Source organism: Lontra canadensis, unplaced genomic scaffold (genome assembly GCF_010015895.1).
Source record: "Lontra canadensis isolate GAN:19392208 unplaced genomic scaffold, GSC_riverotter_1.0 scaffold148, whole genome shotgun sequence".
Taxonomy (NCBI): Eukaryota; Metazoa; Chordata; class Mammalia; order Carnivora; family Mustelidae; genus Lontra; species Lontra canadensis.
Window position 1 is genome coordinate 805113 of NW_022631142.1, and position 18645 is coordinate 823757.

The following is an 18645-nucleotide window of genomic DNA, read 5'->3' on the forward strand; positions in this document are numbered from 1 at the left end:
GAACACAGGATCTGAGGACACAAGGAATAGATTCAAGCCCCAATAAGTATGACCTCAGGGAAGTAAGGGACTCTGGACTTCGTATTCATCATCAAAATACAGTGACAAGTCCTTTATCTCAGATGCTTTAAAACTTTTAATTATGACTCTGGTAGTCATTCTGTTTGCTATATATTGATCGCTTGGCTATGTTTACTTTTGTCTCTTTTTCAAAACTGTCCTTTTAAAAAATACCCTGCTACTTGGGGTTTTGTCAGGGGAACACATGGGAACTTCCAACCACTCTTCAGTCTCTGTCCCTCTGGACTAGTAGTTGAATGATTCAGTGAAGCCCTATGATTGTAAAAGGATCCATTTCACTAATAGGAGCAATTTTTTTAATTCAATTGCTTCAGGAGGACAAATGACCCTAAGGATTAAAAGCTACAGAGGTAACTGCAAAAAGGCCTTGAAAGTCGTAGGGTCACGACTCCCAGGTACTTTGGACTTTTAGTGCCCTAGTACTTAGGCTTTAGTGCCCTAAAGATACTTAGCCATGAGGATGGCCGTCTGTAAAGGGGCCAACTAACCTGGTAGTACACAGTGACTTCAGAGTTGGCATCACCCTTGTTCAGAGCTCTCACTTTGCACAGGTGGTGGCCACTAGGCAGCTCTACCACCTGGAACTGCACAGGCATCTCCTGTTCCAGAGGCATGAAGTTCAGCTTGCTGCAAAAGAATGAGTATGGGTCACTGCGCAGTGCCTTTATCCTCTCACCCCCACCCACAAACTACTGTGAAGAAGAAGTCAGGCTGCCCACAGTCCCTTCTGAATTAACTTTGTTTACACAACCAGCCTCAAGAAAACCTACCACAAGGAGCATCATCCATTGTGGATTTAGTAATAACTGAGCTGTGGCTCAAGGCCCTACTGCTGGTAGGGATAAACAACTCCCACAGAGATAAAACAGGCCAATACTCACTCAACAACGTATTTCAGGAAATCCACTGATTCCTAGGAGGCAAAGGAGAAAATAACTATAGCAGGCTTTCCTGACATTAATTTCACCCAGAAGCAACTAATATCAATATTCTAATTCTTTAAGAAGCCCTGGATAGAATTAGGAAAGCAGATACAGTCTCTCAACAACACTGATTATGACTGTTGAAAATTAAGAGGCTCTCACAATTGAACATCTCCTCTGTTCTCCCATTGGCATTCTGCTTACCTGTACACTGTGACATGATCAAACTTAACTGTTTGGGTTAGCCTGCTAGGCTGTGTCCTCTGTGACACCTGTGATTGTGTTATCAAAACCTCGGCCTATAAATACAGAACATGGCATAGAGCAATAAAACAACACTTAACACTAAGTGAATGCTTCTCCCCTCTCAAGACTTCCTTTTTCTTTATCTACAAAACTGGGCATAAAAGGAGGTGTCAGCTTAACTCTACAGTGGTTTCTACCTAGAGCAATTCATGGTACTAAGTCCTCTGGACCAAAAGGACCCCTGCCCACTACTCCCACTGTGCTCAGAAAAGCAGGCAGCTACCCTGCTCCTCTCTGTGAGTTGAAGCTTTTAAACTTATATGGGGAGGAAAGAAACTAAGGCTGGTTTGGGGGCTGAGGAATAAAGACAGGAAGTGGAGATGAGACAGCAGCCAGTCTCAAGAGTGGCCACTTATATATTCCATCAAAGGGCCAGTCTTGAGAAACCAGGAAGCCATGAAGAAAGATGGTCAACAGCCAAGTAATTTACGAAGAGTCCCAAACAAGCATTCTTGGCTGGAAGAGGCCTTTTAGTTACAAGATCCACAGACCTATCCCACTCAATATATGTCAGAACAAACTCCTCATATGCCCCCAAACCTATTTTCCCCACTCCTCCACCAACCCACTGGTTCAAGCAAGAAATTCAGGCATTATCTTAAACCCCTCCCTCCTCTATTAGACCCACATCCAAGTAGTCACTGAGTTTTAGCCATCCTCTACCGCACTATTTCTCTTTTCATTTACTTTGCCTAACCTCAGGCTTCATCATTTTTTGCCTCAATGCGTGTGTGTGTGTGTAACACACATAACAAAGTTTAGCATCTTAACCATTTTTAAGTGTACAGTTCCATAGTGTTAAGTATATTTACAATGTTGTAAAATGGAACTCCAGAACTTCCTCACCTTGCAAAAGTGAAATTCTGTACCCATAAAACAGCTTCCCCTTTTTTCCACCTTCCCAACCCTTGGTAACCACTACTCCACTTTCTGTTTTTATGACTTTGACTACTCTGGATACCTCATAAACTCTGGAATCATGTCAACTCTTACAAAAGCCTCTTAACTGGTCCCTGCATCTTTCTTAACAACAAATCCCTTTTTAGATGCTTCACTGATTTTTCCATTTACTACAAGATAAAGCCCAAGCTCCTTAACACACAACCTTGATATACAAGTTGTGCCAAAGTGTGTGTGTGTGTCTGTGTACATCCCTCAGCATACCTCAGAGCTTACACTTTAATTTCTAAACTGTTGTTTTCACACACAATCTCAACAAGTAACCAATACCATGTATTTACCGAATCCATTTCATCCAAAGCTTTATCCATTATCAGCAATCTTCTCATTAAGAAAGTTTTGCCCTGCATCAGAATGGCCGTGCTATGACAACTCTATAGAGCTTCTCTTTCTGGAGAACTAATGCAATTCCAGAGCCCACAGCAGCATTTAGACCTAGCCAAGAGCAAGAGAGCACCTCACACTCACTGTGCTTGTGACATTTCCTTGTACCAGGCCTTCAACAAAGAGCTGGGATTTGAACTCCTTGACGAAGCTCAGCAGAGACTCAAGGGAAAGGCCATCCATCAAAGCCCGGTACTTGTCAATCATAGACCAACGGGCATATTCCAGGATTAAAAGCCGCACATCTCTGTTCAGAGGGCAGGAAAAAAAAAAAGTTTCATCATTTTGAAATGAATCTTAAGGTAAAAAAAAGATTTTGTTAAGTTTCTACAGGTGACATGTTTCTAAAAAGACAGAATTTCTGGGGTGCCTGAGTGGCTCAGTGGGTTAAGCCTCTGCCTTCGGCTCGGGTCATGATCTCAGGGTCCTGGTATCGAGTTCCGCATCAGGCTCTCTGCTCAGCAGGGAGCCTGCTTCCCTCTCTCTCTCTCTTTGCCTGCCTCTCTGCCTACTTGTGATCTCAGTCAAATAAATAAATAAAATCTTTTTAAAAAAGACAGAATTTCTATCATAAGATGGGAGAAAATGTCATAATCACCAAAAAGCACTTAAAATTACATACACAAAATTATATATAGATTTGCTCTCTGGTACAACTCACCTATCTCAATTGCAAAATAAAAATTTCACATTAGTTGCCAGATGAGTCACACACCAATTTAGTATTACTATTTTTGTTTGAAATCTCATTAACATTTTATTAATTAGTAGGGGCCAGCATTATGGGAATCTATTACTGCAGTGACAACATAGTACACATAGTGGCTCTAGGCCAGAATCAGACCAACCCCTGTTCTTCATCCCCCCAACTTCTCCCACCCCGAACTCTCCTTCCTCCTCACACTAAACTATTGGAATGTGGCAAATTAATATCTGTGACTCAATTTCTTCATCTATGAAACAACGGAAATAGTAATGGCTACCATGATAAGGTTTTGGACAGAATTAAATAGATATATACAGATAAAGGTTTTATATGTAGCAAATAACAAATCGTCAATAAATAGGTATAATTATTAGTCTACCACATTTTAATAAGGTAGTATTCGGGAGTTACTGGATACACAGGGCTATTTTTCATCATACTGAAAGTCCCAGACAACTCTCCTTTCCAACTTACATTTGGTTATTAGTTTTTATAACTTTTTATGACCAGATTATCAGTTACTACAGGTCTGACTCTTAACTGCCACCTGCCTTGCTTTTGAATTTTGTTCATATGTGGGCTCCATATAACTGTGTCAAAAAGGAGTGGTGGAGAGATGGGGTAACTAGGTGATGGACATTAAGGAGAGGATGTAATGTAAAATGAGCACTGGGTACTATGTAAGACTGATGAATCACAGGCCTCTACCTCTGAAACCAATAATGCATTATATATTAATTAACTGAATTTAAATTTTAAAATTAAATAAAGAACTGACCATGAAATAAACAAAAACTGTGTCAAGAGTAGGGTCTCTATAAAAGGTTGTGCTGTTTACCATTTCTAGATGCCCAGCAAGGAGATCAAGCAGGGGCTTGCAAGCCACGTGCACAAAGGGCTATGTCTGCATAGAGGGGACTTTTTTCTCCCTCCCACAAAGGCTCTTCCTGCTGAAAGAGGGCACCCAAAAGGGTACTTTTTCTGGTTCACACAGAGGTACTTCTGGGCTACCATTAGCCCTAGACAAAAGAACATGCTCGGGGCACCTGGGTGGCTCAGTTGTTAAGCCTCTGCCTTCATCTCAGGTCATGATCCCAGCCAGAGTCCAGGGATCGAGCTCTGTATTGATCTTCCTGCTTCTCCCTCTCCCACTCCCCCTGCTTATGTTCCTGCTCTGACTGTGTCTCTCTGTCAAATAAATAAATGAAATCATTAAAAAAATATATATATCTCTTTTAAGACTATGCTTTCAATTCTTTAATAAAAAAAAACAAACATAAAGAACAGGCTCTAATGAAAGCCTCAAGGGGTTATGAGCAGAGGGTTTAAGCGTTATTATATAGTCAGAAGCCTTTTTGTTGTCCTCTGGAAACTTGGCTGAATTCTGGATAGCTACAGTTGCCAGGTAAGTGACAGGTTAAGCAATTAAACTCAACTGTTTCATCACAACAACACCCAATATACTAAAATCAGTAGTAAAGCAATTTTGAGCTATAACAAAGCCAGCATTTCTTTAACCGTTGTTTACTTACAAACTTTGGAAAAAAATCCTTGTTTACCTTTAGCCTCTAAGTAGAGTAAGTAGGCTTATTTTAGTCCTACTCACAGAGTTACTTAAGCTATGTTTGGAAATCCTATAACCTGGGGGCACCTGAGTGGCTCATTAAATGTCTGCTTTTAGCTCAGGTCATGAGCCCAGGGTCTTGGGATGGAGCCCCGTGTGGAGCTCTCTGCTCAGCAGGAAGCCTGCTTCTCCCTCCCCCACTCCCCCTGCTTATATCCACTCTCTTACTGTCTGTCAAATAAATAAAATCTTAAAAAAAAAAAAATCCTATAACCCAATAGATGGTCTCCTTAACCACAGCCAATTCTAATTTGAAAAATTATTACTGAAACTACAGCCTCATTCCCTCTACACCTAACCCCTAGAAAGGCAAATACTTTCAAAATATAAGCTGATCCTATGTATACACACTTGGCCAGAGTTTCAGGCTTGATGAGGATGTTAAAGTAGGTCTTCTTCAACTGCTCGGTTATCATTGTGAAGACAGCTGGTGTGGAACTGAACTCTGCTAGGTAATCAATAATGAGCTGAAATAGTAGCTAAAAAGAAAAGAAAGAGGAACCTTGAGTAAAGAAGCATGAAATCCACTATTCTTAAAGATTTTCTTCTTCCAAATAAACTTAAATAATTTTTTATTCACTATCTCCACTGCCCTTAAATGTGACTTTAACTGGGAGGGCATTACATTTATATATTAATTTTGGAAGTAATGACAACTTTTATCAAACTATCCTATCCAGTGTTGGCTGCAGAGAAACTGAGAGCAAAGGGCTGTGAAATCAAGCCTGAAGCAGAGGCTGTATTGCATGCATTGCTAGTAATTAGTAAATACATTGCTCTTACGTGTCACCAGCCAAGAAAACATGCTAACCCACATCAATGAACATTTCTTTCTGTTTATACCAACTCATGCATAAGCCTCTAGGTGCTTTAGGGGCAACAAATATAAAATTTAAACCTCTCTATGAGCAAAACAGAACACTTGTACTTACAGGTAGTTTGTGGTTGAATCCCTTCACTCGAATAATTAAACCATGTTCTCCAGCTACCAACTTATACTCTAGCTGGGCCACATCTGCTTCATATGCTGGCTCCGCAAGGTTATGGGTAAGGATATTGACAAAGATATCAAAGAGGACCACACTGAGAGTATAAAATGCAAACAACACCATTAATTGGCAAGAAATAAACATGAACAAATGTGCTTTGGAATAGGAAATTCCATGTTTAGAAAGACAGTGACTACTCCGTAATGTAGTTCAAAGGTAAATACAGCTTACGCAGGACTCAGTTTTATAGGCACATTATAGAATATTTACCTTCAGCAGTGCTTCCCAATCCTCATCATGTTATGCACACATGTAAAATGTTAGTGCTTATACTGAAAAATGGGGTACGTGTAAAAGGCAACTGGCCGAAAGGCTCTGGCCACCCCTGCAGCCCAGGTTTTCTGACTGACAAATTAAAAATCTGAGGGAAGGGAGGCAGTTAATATACTTTTTCAAGTGGTATTAATAAATATTAGTGCTGCCTCTCATTCTAAGGCTAGATTCCACAGTTTAAGCGGCAAAGGAAGAAGTATACTAACATTTCCTGAGCACCTCTCAGGCATATTCTAGGACTGACCTCCCACAGTGCAGTTATCTATAAATACATGTTATTTGCTACAAACAAAGTATAATCAGATTCCTTGCCAGTTTCTAAATATAGGATCAACAAATGCATTTGTTCTTATTATAGACTGGAAGTTAATCCAAACTCATCTCTAAAGAACTTTCTCAATCCAGTAATACTATGACTACTGTACACTATCAGCATGTTTTATAACTGGGTGCTGGAAATGGAGCTGCCACAATTCCATTTTAATGTTTAGTATCAATACAAATAATTTGTTTAGGGCACAGAAAAAAAAAATACATAAATCAGCAGCACAGCTCAGTACTAATAGAGAAAATGACGGAATGATCCAAAATTAAACAAACAAAATAGTTTTTCAAAAAGAAACATTTTCCAGTAAAGGGGACAATTGCTTACTTTGCTGCAGACTTCTGTATCAAAGGTGAAATCAGATGAAAACGTATATAGGCTAAAAGGAAAAAAAAAAAAAAAAAGATGAGAAAATACAGGCCAGAGGTCTCAAATATTTTGTACATCTGCTATATGCTCCTAACATCACAGTTTCTAAAAATTCTGAAATAAACTATTAGCCCTTAAATCCTTGTTACATCTTTATCCTCAAGTTATCTTTTAAAAAGTAGTATTTACCATTCTAAGTAGTATCCAGAAGGCACACTGTAGTCTGTGGGAAGATCAGATACATAGACACACAAAGGAGCCTAGGAATGCTGTATCTATTAGTAGCTTTTTTCAGAGAAAATGTTTACAGAGGTATACATGTCAAAAACATTAAAGAACAATCTCAATGCTCAGAGAAAGCTATAGCAGAGACTTTCCAAAGAAGCTGAATAAATATTAACACCATTTTTAGAAACACTGGTAAGAAATTCAAGAAACACCTTCCCAATAAACTCAAGAAGGCCTAAGAGCCACAGAACAGTTGTGTTAAGCTTGGGGATCTGGGTTAAATGGCAATGAAAGGATTTTACTTTATTTATTTATTTTTTTGGATCCCAAGCTGCTTCAGTAAGTTCCTATGCTATGCACAAGAACAGAAAATAAAAATGCAACACAGTTTGGGTCAACTTTAAAGACATTTGGGTCAACATTAAAGACAAGAACTCTGAAGTCTATTTAACTGTATACTGTGATTCTCTTACAATAAAAGCAAAATGGTAGAGGGAGAGTGATGGAGGATATTTTACATTTGTAATACTGGAACAGGCTAGCTATTGTGTCTAAGAATAATCTCCTTCAGCATACTCTTAACACACCACCCATTCCCTAAGATGGTCAAACACCTGGCTCTGCTTTCATTTAACTGCAAGAAGAGTATTTAAAAACAATTGCATTTTAGCCTTGAATCCTTATGTATTTCCTAGAATCTGTAATTTATACAAGGATTTCTGCAACTGCACTGAAGCACAGCATGGATCTGATAGATAAGCCTAGAAAAGATCTTCAGGGCCGCCTGGGTGGCTCAGTCATTAAGCATCTGCCTTTGGCTCAGGTCATGAGCCCAGGGTCCTCAGACTGAGCCCCGCATTGGGCTCCCTGCTCCTCAGGAAGCCTATTTCTCCCTCTCCCACTCCCCCTGCTTGTGTTCCCTCTCTTCACTGTCTCTCTCTCTCTCAAATAAATAAATACAATCTTTTAAAAAAAAAAAAGAAAGAAAGAAAAGATCTTCAACTGGAAGAGGAAGGAGAAAGGGAGACAGATGACAGACACACAGAAATAGGTTGCTACCAAGTGGAGAAACAGTTGCTATACTTAGCTCACTCCTTTTCCAGAGGGAAACAGTTTACCTTTGGGAATTTTGAATTTGTTGTCTTTCTTATACCACAGGCAACCTTGTGGCGTATTCACAATTTTAACAGGGTATTCTGTCTCAGGGCAGTCAAAAGCTTTCAACATGAAGTCCGTGGCTAACAAAAGAAAAGAGTAATAATTCATTCAAGTAATTTAACATGATTCCCAATAATCTGTTCTTGGTTTTAGAAGTCTAGATAACTTTTCTTTGTGGCAAAAATAAGCCAAATTCAAATGCTAGAATATAATAAATTAGAACACAGAAAAGAAAATTCTCTTGGCCTTTAAATGAACTCTGAAGATCTATAATTTCCTAATGATCAATTCTGATCTCTCCATGTTCTGCTTCTTTGTCTTTCTCAAAGATAGTCTTAACTGTAAGAGGGGCCTTTAGTCAGGATAGTTCTATAAACCAATTTATAAACAAATCCATTCTTGAATGAAAATGTCTTTTATCAACCTTATGGACATTTGAAAGGTAACAAAAAAGCTCTGTTCTATCTAAGTCAAACTTGGGATGGCTGGGTGGCTCAGTCACTTAGGTCTTCACCTCAGGTCATGATCCCAGGGTCCTGGGATCAAGTTCCGCATCAGGCTCCTTGCTCAGCGGGGAACCTGCTTCTCCCTCTGCCTGCTGCTCCCCCTGGTTCTGCTCACTCTCTCTCTTGCTCTTTCTCTGGCAAATAAAATCTTACCCAAAAAAACAAAGTCAAATTTGTCCTCTAAGTTAATGAAAACATAAATTGTTTCATCCATATGTAGGTGAGAAAAGCTACTTAAAGGAAAACAAGAATATAAAAAACTACTTGTTACATTTATTAAAAAGAACTGGGTTGTTTAGATACTCAAAGTTCAAGATGTGGAACTGAATTGTCTAAAATATATGAGAGTTTTTAAAAAGGCTTTTGGTCTTCTAACTGAGGTTAGGTACACATAACAAAATTAACCATTTTAAAGTGAACAATTCAGAAGTATTTAGAACACTCATAATGTTGTGCAACCACCACTTCTATCCAGTTTCAAAACATTTTCATCACCCTAAAAGGAAACCTTTATACTCCATTAAATAGTCACTTCCCATTATCCACTCCCCTGCCTCTCCGCCACTGGCAACCATCAACTTGTGTTCCGTCTCTATGGATTTACATATCCTGGGTATTTCATATAAATGGAATCCTATATGACCCCTTATGTCTCGATTCTTCAGCATAATGTTTTCAAGGTTCATCCATGTTGTAGCATGTACATACTTCATTTATTTTTAATGACTGAGTATTACTCCTTTGTATATACTTACCATAATTTTTTCATCCATTCATTCACTGATGGACATATGGGCTATTTCCCATTAATGAATAATGCTTCCATGAACATGCATGTACATGTATTTATTTGGCTACTTTTTTTCAATTCTTTTGGGTATATACCTGGGAGTGGAATTGCTAGGGAAAATGGCATTCTGATTAAATTAGTTATATCCAACTGTAACCTTTGACCTAGACCAGTGACCTTCTCATAGTTAGAATGTTTCCCATTGCAGGCAAATAGACAGGCAGACAGATACACATATATATCTCTATACAGAACCAAAGTTCTTGAAATAATACCCTTTCCTTAAAAAGCAATTAAATATTTCGCTATTTTCCATCCTGTTTTTTTTTTTTTAATGCTTTCATAACTCATTACACATTGACCTGAAAACCCACTACAATGATTTCACAAAACTTCTGGTTTAAAAAACACTAAAACAACCAGGAAAGATAATGGCTGTTCCTACAGAGATTTGACATAAAAGGATCAGCAAAAGTTTCAGGGAGTTCTATTTTCTCCCTTCACCAACTGACTAGTCTAGGAAAAGTCACTTTGCCTTTTTAAGCCTCAGGTTTTCTCATTCAAAAAAGTAAGAAAACAATGTTACTGGGAAGCTCAAATAGGAATTCAAATGACACTTTGTAAATGCACTATACAGCTGCTATTTGTTTTATTGATACATAAATGGATTATGTATAATAACTGCTTTTTCACCGACCTATGTACTTATTTTCAGCTGGAAGATGAAGATCTGGATTTAATTCAAAATTAGTCTTCCATAGTTCAGCCCAAGAGTTTTCAACATCTGTAGAGATGAAAAACAAACTGATCCAATAAAAAATGCTGAGAATTCTCAATAACAAACCAATTAACAACTAGCCTTCAAAAATCAATTTTTCTTCCTCAGGATAACTGTAATATATCCAGGCATGCTAGCCATTTACTACTCAAAATAGTTATATACAAAGTGTGGTTAGTGGCACTGGTATCACCTGGGAGCTTATTAGAAATGGGGAATTTCAGGACCTACCCCAGAGCTAGTGAATAAGAATTTGTATTTTAATAAGATCTCTAGGTGATATATACATACACTGAAGTTTCAGAAGTACTCTTCTAAAACATAGTCAAAACTCCTCCCCAAACTACCCAGAAAACAGGATTTTTTCACTAGCCATAATAAATATAAACATAGTAGAAAGTAATTTTTCTGCAAAGCAGTATGAATAATTTTTATTTCAAAGTAAACTTCTAAAAAACTTTACACTTTTTCCCCATAGGAACCATCAGAAAATTATTAAGGAATAAAAATTCTCAGATGAGTCAGATGAACTTAAACTTGTAAAACAATTATTAAAGTATTTTACCTTCCATACTATATTGAGTCCCAAACCATTTCTCCTTGAGGTCACATTTTCCCTCATTAGCACCAGACAGTAGAACAAGATTTGCTTTTTGCGGAACTAGCTGATTAAGGGCTTCAGAAATGACCTAATTGGGGTAGGAGGGGACACACACACAAACACACACAATAACAACTTTAAGCTAATACATCTCTGTTAAAAAGGCAAAGCCATATTAAGTTAGGCATCCCCAAGATCCTGACATCTTGATGCACATGAAATTTATCTATACTCATGAACACCCCAATTTATAAAACTTCATTAGTCTATTAGTTGTTTCAAATGTTTCTTAATAATTCTATAAACTGTGTTCATTTCAAATCCTACATAATAATAGAACTAGCAGTAAAAATAGCTCTCATTTACTAAGTTTTACTATGTGCCAGGTAGTCTTTAACATACATTATTTCATTTAATCTTAAAACAACTCTAAGGTATACTCAATTTTATAAAGAATACTACTCAGGTTCCTGTTAAAAGTTATGTAATTTGCTTGGGTTAAAGATTACATAATATGCACAGAACAACACAGCTAGAAATAGCAAATGTGGAGTTCTAAACAAGTTTGTACATGGTTCCAAAGACTATGCTTACACTACTTCATCCCCAAGAATCAGTAAAATGATCCCACAGCAAGGCCCCCTTCAGTAATCCTTCATCTATAGTAGGAGTAAACACAAGATTTTGTGGGTAAGGTCTGAAACCCTAACTACCAACTAAACACCATTTCTTTGAGAAAAAAACAATAAATGGAGATTCAGAATAGAATACTTAGACCCCAGGGCCCAATCTTTCTAGGAGATAACAAGAATGTGTGATTACTGCTTCCTCCTTTACCTTTCCCTACCTCTAAAATTTTGGAATACCCTATTATCAAGGTTTCTCAACCTCAGCATTATTAATATCTTGGGCCAAATAATACTTTACTGTGGGGCGCTGTCTTTTGCACTGTAGGATGGTTAGCTGCCACTTCTGGCTTCTCACCCACTAGATGATCTACCAAGAGCATCCCCCAGTTGTGACAACTGATATGTCTCCAGACATTGACAAATATCCCCTGGGGGGCAAATCATCCAACTGAAAACTGCTATGAGAACTCCTATGGAGCAAAATGACTTACTCCCAAAGAGGAAGGAAGGAAAAACCCAACCAAATATTTATTTGTATATAATATTATCTATAAGTCACATGTTTCAAAATTCAGGGAATCTTACATTTCTCATAAATATTTCCAAAATGGTTAAAATGTAATTGCCCAGAGCCTCTAACTGAGCTAAAAGGTAAGCAAAACAACTCTCCAAGTAAGCCTAGCAACTAAAGCACATAATTCTTAGGAATCACTTTTTTTTTTTTAAGATTTTATTTATTTATTTGACAGAGAGATCACAAGTAGACAGAGAGGCAGGCGGAGAGAGAGGAGGGAGCAGGCTCCCTGCTGAGCAGAGAACCCGACTCGGGACTCGATCCCAGGACCCTGAGATCATGACCCGAGCCGAAGGCAGCGGCTTAACCCACTGAGCCACCCAGGCGCCCAGGAATCACTTTTTTAATAGATGTTATAACCTGAAAAATAGTGACAATAATTGTACCTGACAAAAGGACTTGATTTTCTCCTCATATTTAAAACATGATCAGATATAGCAATCATGAAAAATTACCCACAAAACTACTGATATTTCATTTAAATAAAAAATTCAACAAATTTAGGGGCACCTGGGTGGCTCAGTGGGTTAAAGCCTCTGCCTTCAGCTCAGGTCATGATCCCAGAATCCTGGGATCGAACCCCGCATGGGGCTTTCTGCTCAACAGAGAGCCTGCTTCAGAGAACCTGCATCCTCCTCTCTCTCTCTGCCTGCCTCTCTGCCTACTTGTGATCTCTGTCTGTTAAATAAATAAAATCTTTAAAAAAAAAAAAATTCAACAAATTTAGCCAAGTTTTCTACATTTCCACAGTTCTTAAGTGTATCTCTGCACTTTGTCCCCCTCCTCTTTGTCTAAAAGTAACTCTTAGAAATGAAACCTTACTTCTGGCTTGTATTCAAAAAGAAGCTGATCTCCAGTGAGAAAGTCCTGTAGTGGGTACAGCTGCATGTTTTCACACATATTTTCCACATACTCAACTGGATCTGTCTGTAAAGAGAGAATTATTTCACACCAGAAACTTCCATTATTCTTAATTTACCACAAAACAGAAATAATTTTTTTTTTAAAGAGTGAAACCAAAAGCTTCTGAACAGAAATATACTACGCAGATATAATTTTGGCTAAGAATTTGATCCTCACTCAAGCCTCACACTGGGCATAGCAATACTTTAAAAAAAAAAAAAAAAAAGGAAAAGGGAGAGGGTAATTTGATGCTCAGAATTCTAAGAAAATTTAGCCAAAGAAAATTTACCACCTTAAGGAATTTAACTTGACACCCCTCCCATCCCCATCCTGAGCCCTATAACACACTAGGCTCTGATCATGTCATAGCCTCATCATGAGAGCATTACAATACTGAACTGTAAATGCTTGTTTAGAAGTACCCCATGTGACTGATGTCCTTAAAGAGAGTCTTCATCATTTTATCACTATAGCCCTATGACCAAAAACTACCTATAAACATGAATCAATGCAGAAATCAAAAAGTGTCATTAGATAAAAGTCTTGATATTAGAAATTATATTAATCAGTATATTTCCTCAATTTAAAACTGAAAGAGTAACCAAAAGTTCTCCAACTTATGAAATGAAAATGCTTTTTCAAAGGAAAGCAATCAAATACTTATTGAGCACCCAGACGTTCAGAATCTTAAAACTGCCAAGTCCTTCAGATACCAAGTGGTTCCACTCCTACATTTTATAAGGAAATACACTTGCCCAAAGCCACACAGTAAATAAAAGGCTGAGTAGACACTAGAACTTGGGCCTTCTAATGTAGCAGCAAACACTCTTTCCAAAATACCGCACTATTCAGTCTTTTACTAGACACTATGGGTTTTTCTCTCATCTAACGGGAGACAGAAGAGAAGTGAAGGTTACTGAATTCATGGAGAAGAAATGAGACATGCATACATTGAACTAGAGACCACAGGTATATGTTATCTACCATATTATCACATAAAAATAGAATAAGAAAAAAATAGAAAATGTTAGCTTTTTTGTTCCACTTCCTACCTCAGGAAACATTCCTGAATCATCAAGTTGACTGGTCACTAAGGTGCTATTATTATTTAAAACAATTCCACCTACTCTGTTCTCATTTTATTTTTAAGTAATTTATTCTCACCAGCCACTTACTTATAAATTAACTGCTCTGGTATGCAACAAAACTGAATGATTCAAAATATTTCCTATGAGAAACCACTAAGGACCCTGGCTAAAAGCAGATCTCTAGTGCCAAGGCAATGGAACAGGTACTAAGAAAAACACTTAAATGCTACTCTTTCATTTTTTTAAAGATATAATTTACATATCATAAAATTCACACTTTTAAAGTACACAATTAAAAATGAAATAAAATTTAAGTAAAGTGTACAAAGTGGTACAACCATTCACCACCATCTAGTTGGAGAATATTTGCTTTGCTCCAAAAGGAAACTCCTATAACCATTAAATATTCGCTCCCTACTACCCACTCCCCGCAGCGACTGGCAACCATCAATCTGTGCTGTATCTCTATGCTTTACCTACTCTGAAAATTTCATATAAATGGAATCATATAACATGTGACCTGTGGTGACTACCTTTCACTTAACAGGTTTCCCAGGTTCATCCATGTTGTAGCATGAATCAGTACTTTATTCCTTTTCACAGCTCAGTAATATTCCATCGTGTACATATTCTATATATTGTTTAACCATGCATTTGTTGACATTTGGGTATTTGCACTTTGGGGGCTATACTGCTACTAGAAATACTTGTGTACAAGTATTTGTGTGGACATGTTTTCCATTCTCTTGGGTGAATACCTAGAAGAACTTACAGTAGAGCTCATATGGTAATTCTGTTTAACTTTTTAAGGAACTGCCAAACTGTTTTTCCAAAGCTGCTATACCACTTTACAATTCCCACCAGCAATGTATGAGGATTCTAATTTCTCTATTTCTTCTCCAACACTTTTTATTATCTGTCCTCTAATTTTTTTTATCTACTACAAACTTTTATTGCCTTATTATTACATTATTTGTTTTCTGCCTACAAAAAAGCACTTAAACACCTTGTTCTAGTTCATATTGTTGATTTATGAGACATACTGAGTCCAAGTTTCTATAGGAAATAATTTGTTTTAATTTCTTAATTAAGGGTACCTGGATGGCTCAGTCAGTTGAGCGGCTGCCTTTGGCTCAAGTCATGATCCCAGGGTCCTGGGATCGAATACTGGGTCAGGCTCCCTGCTCAGCAGAGAGTCTGTTTCTCCCTCTCCTTCTGCCCCTCACCCGTGGCTCACACTCTCTCACAAATAAATAAAATCTTAAATATATAAATAAGAAAATAAACAAATAAATAAATTTCTTAGTTAAAATAAGACTGCTTTGAATAGTTTAAAAAGGGCATTCCTACTTGCCTTTGATGAAGACCAGAAAAAGTCTAAAGAAGAGATATTCTAACTTTGTTTTTAAAAAAAAAAATATAAAAGCCAAAATAAGCTGAGCTACTTAATTTAGCAGTTCACACACAGATATAGACCTTTCTGATTTGTTCTCACTTTGCACTGATTAGGTTTTAATCTAAGAGGTTTTGGGCTCATGTTTTAAAATCAAGACAAGTATTCATGAATATTGCTAATGGTAAAAACAGGAACTACAAAAATGGGGAGATGTCAGTAAAAAGACATCTTGAAATGATCTGCTAAGAAGAAACTGGAGGGGCAGAACAAAAATGTCATTCAACCAATGCTAAAAAGCTGATCCCCCCAAAAAAGAATCTGGGTATCTCTTAGGGTTGTAGTCCACAATTCTTGATCCCACTCCTTCCCTGCCATAGTTCTGACCCACATGCTGCCACCACAGCTGATAAGGACACTGAACAAAATTACTCCTAGTAAGGTAAGTGGGAGGACTTGTGGAGTTCTATGCCTGTAAGTCCACTTATGGGGGGTGTGTCTATAGGGCCCTGTAATGGCCAATAGATGTGTCAAAGCAGCCTGTTTTCATAGAATAAGATTTTTATTTCTATTTCAATGATTCAAGTATACAGAGCAGATTACATAGGAATCAACAGTAACTGAAAGCTTACAGTTTTTGTGACCTTGTCCTCATGTACCTAAATCTTCTCTACTTATAGTAGATATTCAGGAAATCATCTCTGGTGATGACCAAAAAGGCAGCTTCAAGAAGCTCTATGAAGCAGTTCTAAATCAGGGGTTTTTAATCCAGGGTCCACAGACATTTCCCACAAGATATATCAATGAACAAATTCAGGAGTGTGTATGTGCATGAATTGGCTGGGAAGAAATTACGTATTTATTTTCAGTAACCTCTAAATTAGCATTTTTATTCTATTTTGAATATAGGTACAAACCACACTTGTATTAGCGGCATCTATGACTAACCAATAAAAATCACAATATAGTAGGGTACCTCAGTGGCTCAGTTGATTAAGCATCTGCCTTCAGCTCAGGTCATGATCTTAGAGTCCTGGGATCAAGCCCCACATCAAGCCCCGCATCAAGCTCAGCAGGGAATCTGCTTCTCCCTCTTCCTCTGCCCCCCCACTCCCTGTGCGTGCTCTCTCAAATTAATAAATAAGATCTTTTAAAAAAAGTAATCACAATATAGTTCTCGCAGATATCTCACACTCACTGCTACTTAAAACTGAAGTAACTGTTAGACTTTATTATTATTATTATTATTTTTAAAGAGTTTATTTATTTGACAGAGAGAAATCACAAATAGAGAGGCAGGCAGAGAGAGAGAGGGAGGGAAGCAGGCTCCCCGCTGAGCAGAGAGCCCGACGCGGGACTCGATCCCAGGACCCCGAGATCATGACCTGAGCCGAAGGCAGCGGCTTAACCCACTGAGCCACCCAGGCGCCCTAGACTTTATTATTTAATATGTTAATAAAGATACACATTTATTTTTTGAACATTTTGAGTACTTTACTTAAATATTCCTTCAAAAACTACTGTATTTTATTTCACTTAGAAACACTATTTTATGAATTATGTAACATATATGTAATATACAAATTACACATATAATTGTGTAACATATATGTTACACAATATGTGTGTATACGTATCTTTTTTTTTTTTAAGTAGGCTCCACACCCAGTGTGGAGTCCAATGCAGGGCTTGAACTCATGACTCTAAGATTAAGACCTCAGCTGAGATCAAGAGTCAGAAGAATAACAGACTGAACCACCCAGGCATCCCTGGTTTGTATAATATTTGACAACATTGTTTCAATGTAATTTCCTGGGTGCTACAATTTTAGTGAGGTTTATGCAAAAGAATACATTTGTGTAGCAGATATATGCTACAAAACATTCAGAAGTGAAGTACCATAATATCTGTAATTAAACCTCAAATGTTTTGGGGAAAAGATATGCATACATGCACATGCATATATAAGGAAAGAAAGAAATAGAAAATATGGGGCACCTGGATGGCTCAGTCAGTTGGGTGTCTGCCTTTGGTTCAGGTCATGACCCCAAAGTCCTGGGATCAAGTCCCACCTCAGGCTCCTTGCTCAGCAGGGAGTCTGCTTCTCCCTCTGCTCTTCACCCTGTTTGTGGTCTCTCTTGCTCACTCTCTCTCTCTAAAATAAAATACTTTTTTAAAAACACAAATTTGTCTTTTAAAAAAAAGAGAACAGAAAATATGGAAAGCTATTAACAACTAGTGAATCTAGGTGAGGGAGGGATAAATCAGTGGTCATTCTACCACTATGACAAATTTCTGAGAGCTTAAAAAGTTGAAGGGATGAAAATACTATTCTGAGGATTCAACAGATTTCCAAAGAGATCCAGGACACAAAAAGCGTTTTTTTTGTTTTCGAGATTTTATTTATTTGACAGAGATCACAAGTAGACAGAGAGAGGCAGGCGGGTGGTGGTGGGGGAAGTAGGTTCCTTGTTGAGCTCCCCATTGATGTGGGGCTCGATCCCAGGACCCTGAGATCATGACCTGAGCCGAAAGCAGAGGCTTAACCCACTTAACCAGGTGCCCCACAAAAAGGGTTTTAAAGAAATCCTGCTTTAAACTCCTTACCTTTCAGCCTTATATTATACCTTCCTTTCAAAAATACATAGGACCATTTACTTTTTCACAATAACCCAGAATTCTTTATTTATGTTTTTCTCATTGCTTACAGTGTATCCAACCTTATCTGTTTTCAATGCTGAACTCAATTCAAATTTACCACATCCATGGAGCCTTCCCTGATTCTATTCAGATGGAAGGCAAATGTTCTCCTTGCCCTGAAATCCTAAAGCACACTGTTTCTCATAGTACATATGGTAATTATCACAGAATTATCCTGTAGAATGTCTTCGTAATATCAGAATTCCCAAAATATCAAGTAACATAGCAAGTTATCCATGAATGTTTATCAAAGGACAGACATTTTATTCATAGATAAAATGACTGTCACACAAGATC

The 18645-nt window shown here is 37.7% G+C and overlaps 1 protein-coding gene across 3 annotated transcripts in view; it reads right to left on the reverse strand.

The window, feature by feature from the left end:
• NRDC (nardilysin convertase) overlaps nt 1-18645 on the reverse strand; it is a 106827-nt gene that overhangs the window by 4838 nt on the left and 83344 nt on the right. For all 3 annotated transcript variants that reach the window (XR_004381087.1, XM_032844202.1, XM_032844203.1), the window contains 10 exons: nt 13087-13191; nt 11026-11149; nt 10380-10466; nt 8347-8466; nt 6959-7010; nt 5917-6067; nt 5336-5463; nt 2739-2901; nt 963-994; nt 570-708 (listed from right to left, as the gene is read on the reverse strand). Coding sequence is in view for 2 of the 3 variants with exons in the window: in XM_032844202.1 (XP_032700093.1) it covers nt 570-708; nt 963-994; nt 2739-2901; nt 5336-5463; nt 5917-6067; nt 6959-7010; nt 8347-8466; nt 10380-10466; nt 11026-11149; nt 13087-13191 (1101 nt within the window). In the remaining variant the exon portion in view is untranslated. The remainder of the gene's footprint in view (nt 1-569; nt 709-962; nt 995-2738; nt 2902-5335; nt 5464-5916; nt 6068-6958; nt 7011-8346; nt 8467-10379; nt 10467-11025; nt 11150-13086; nt 13192-18645) is intronic.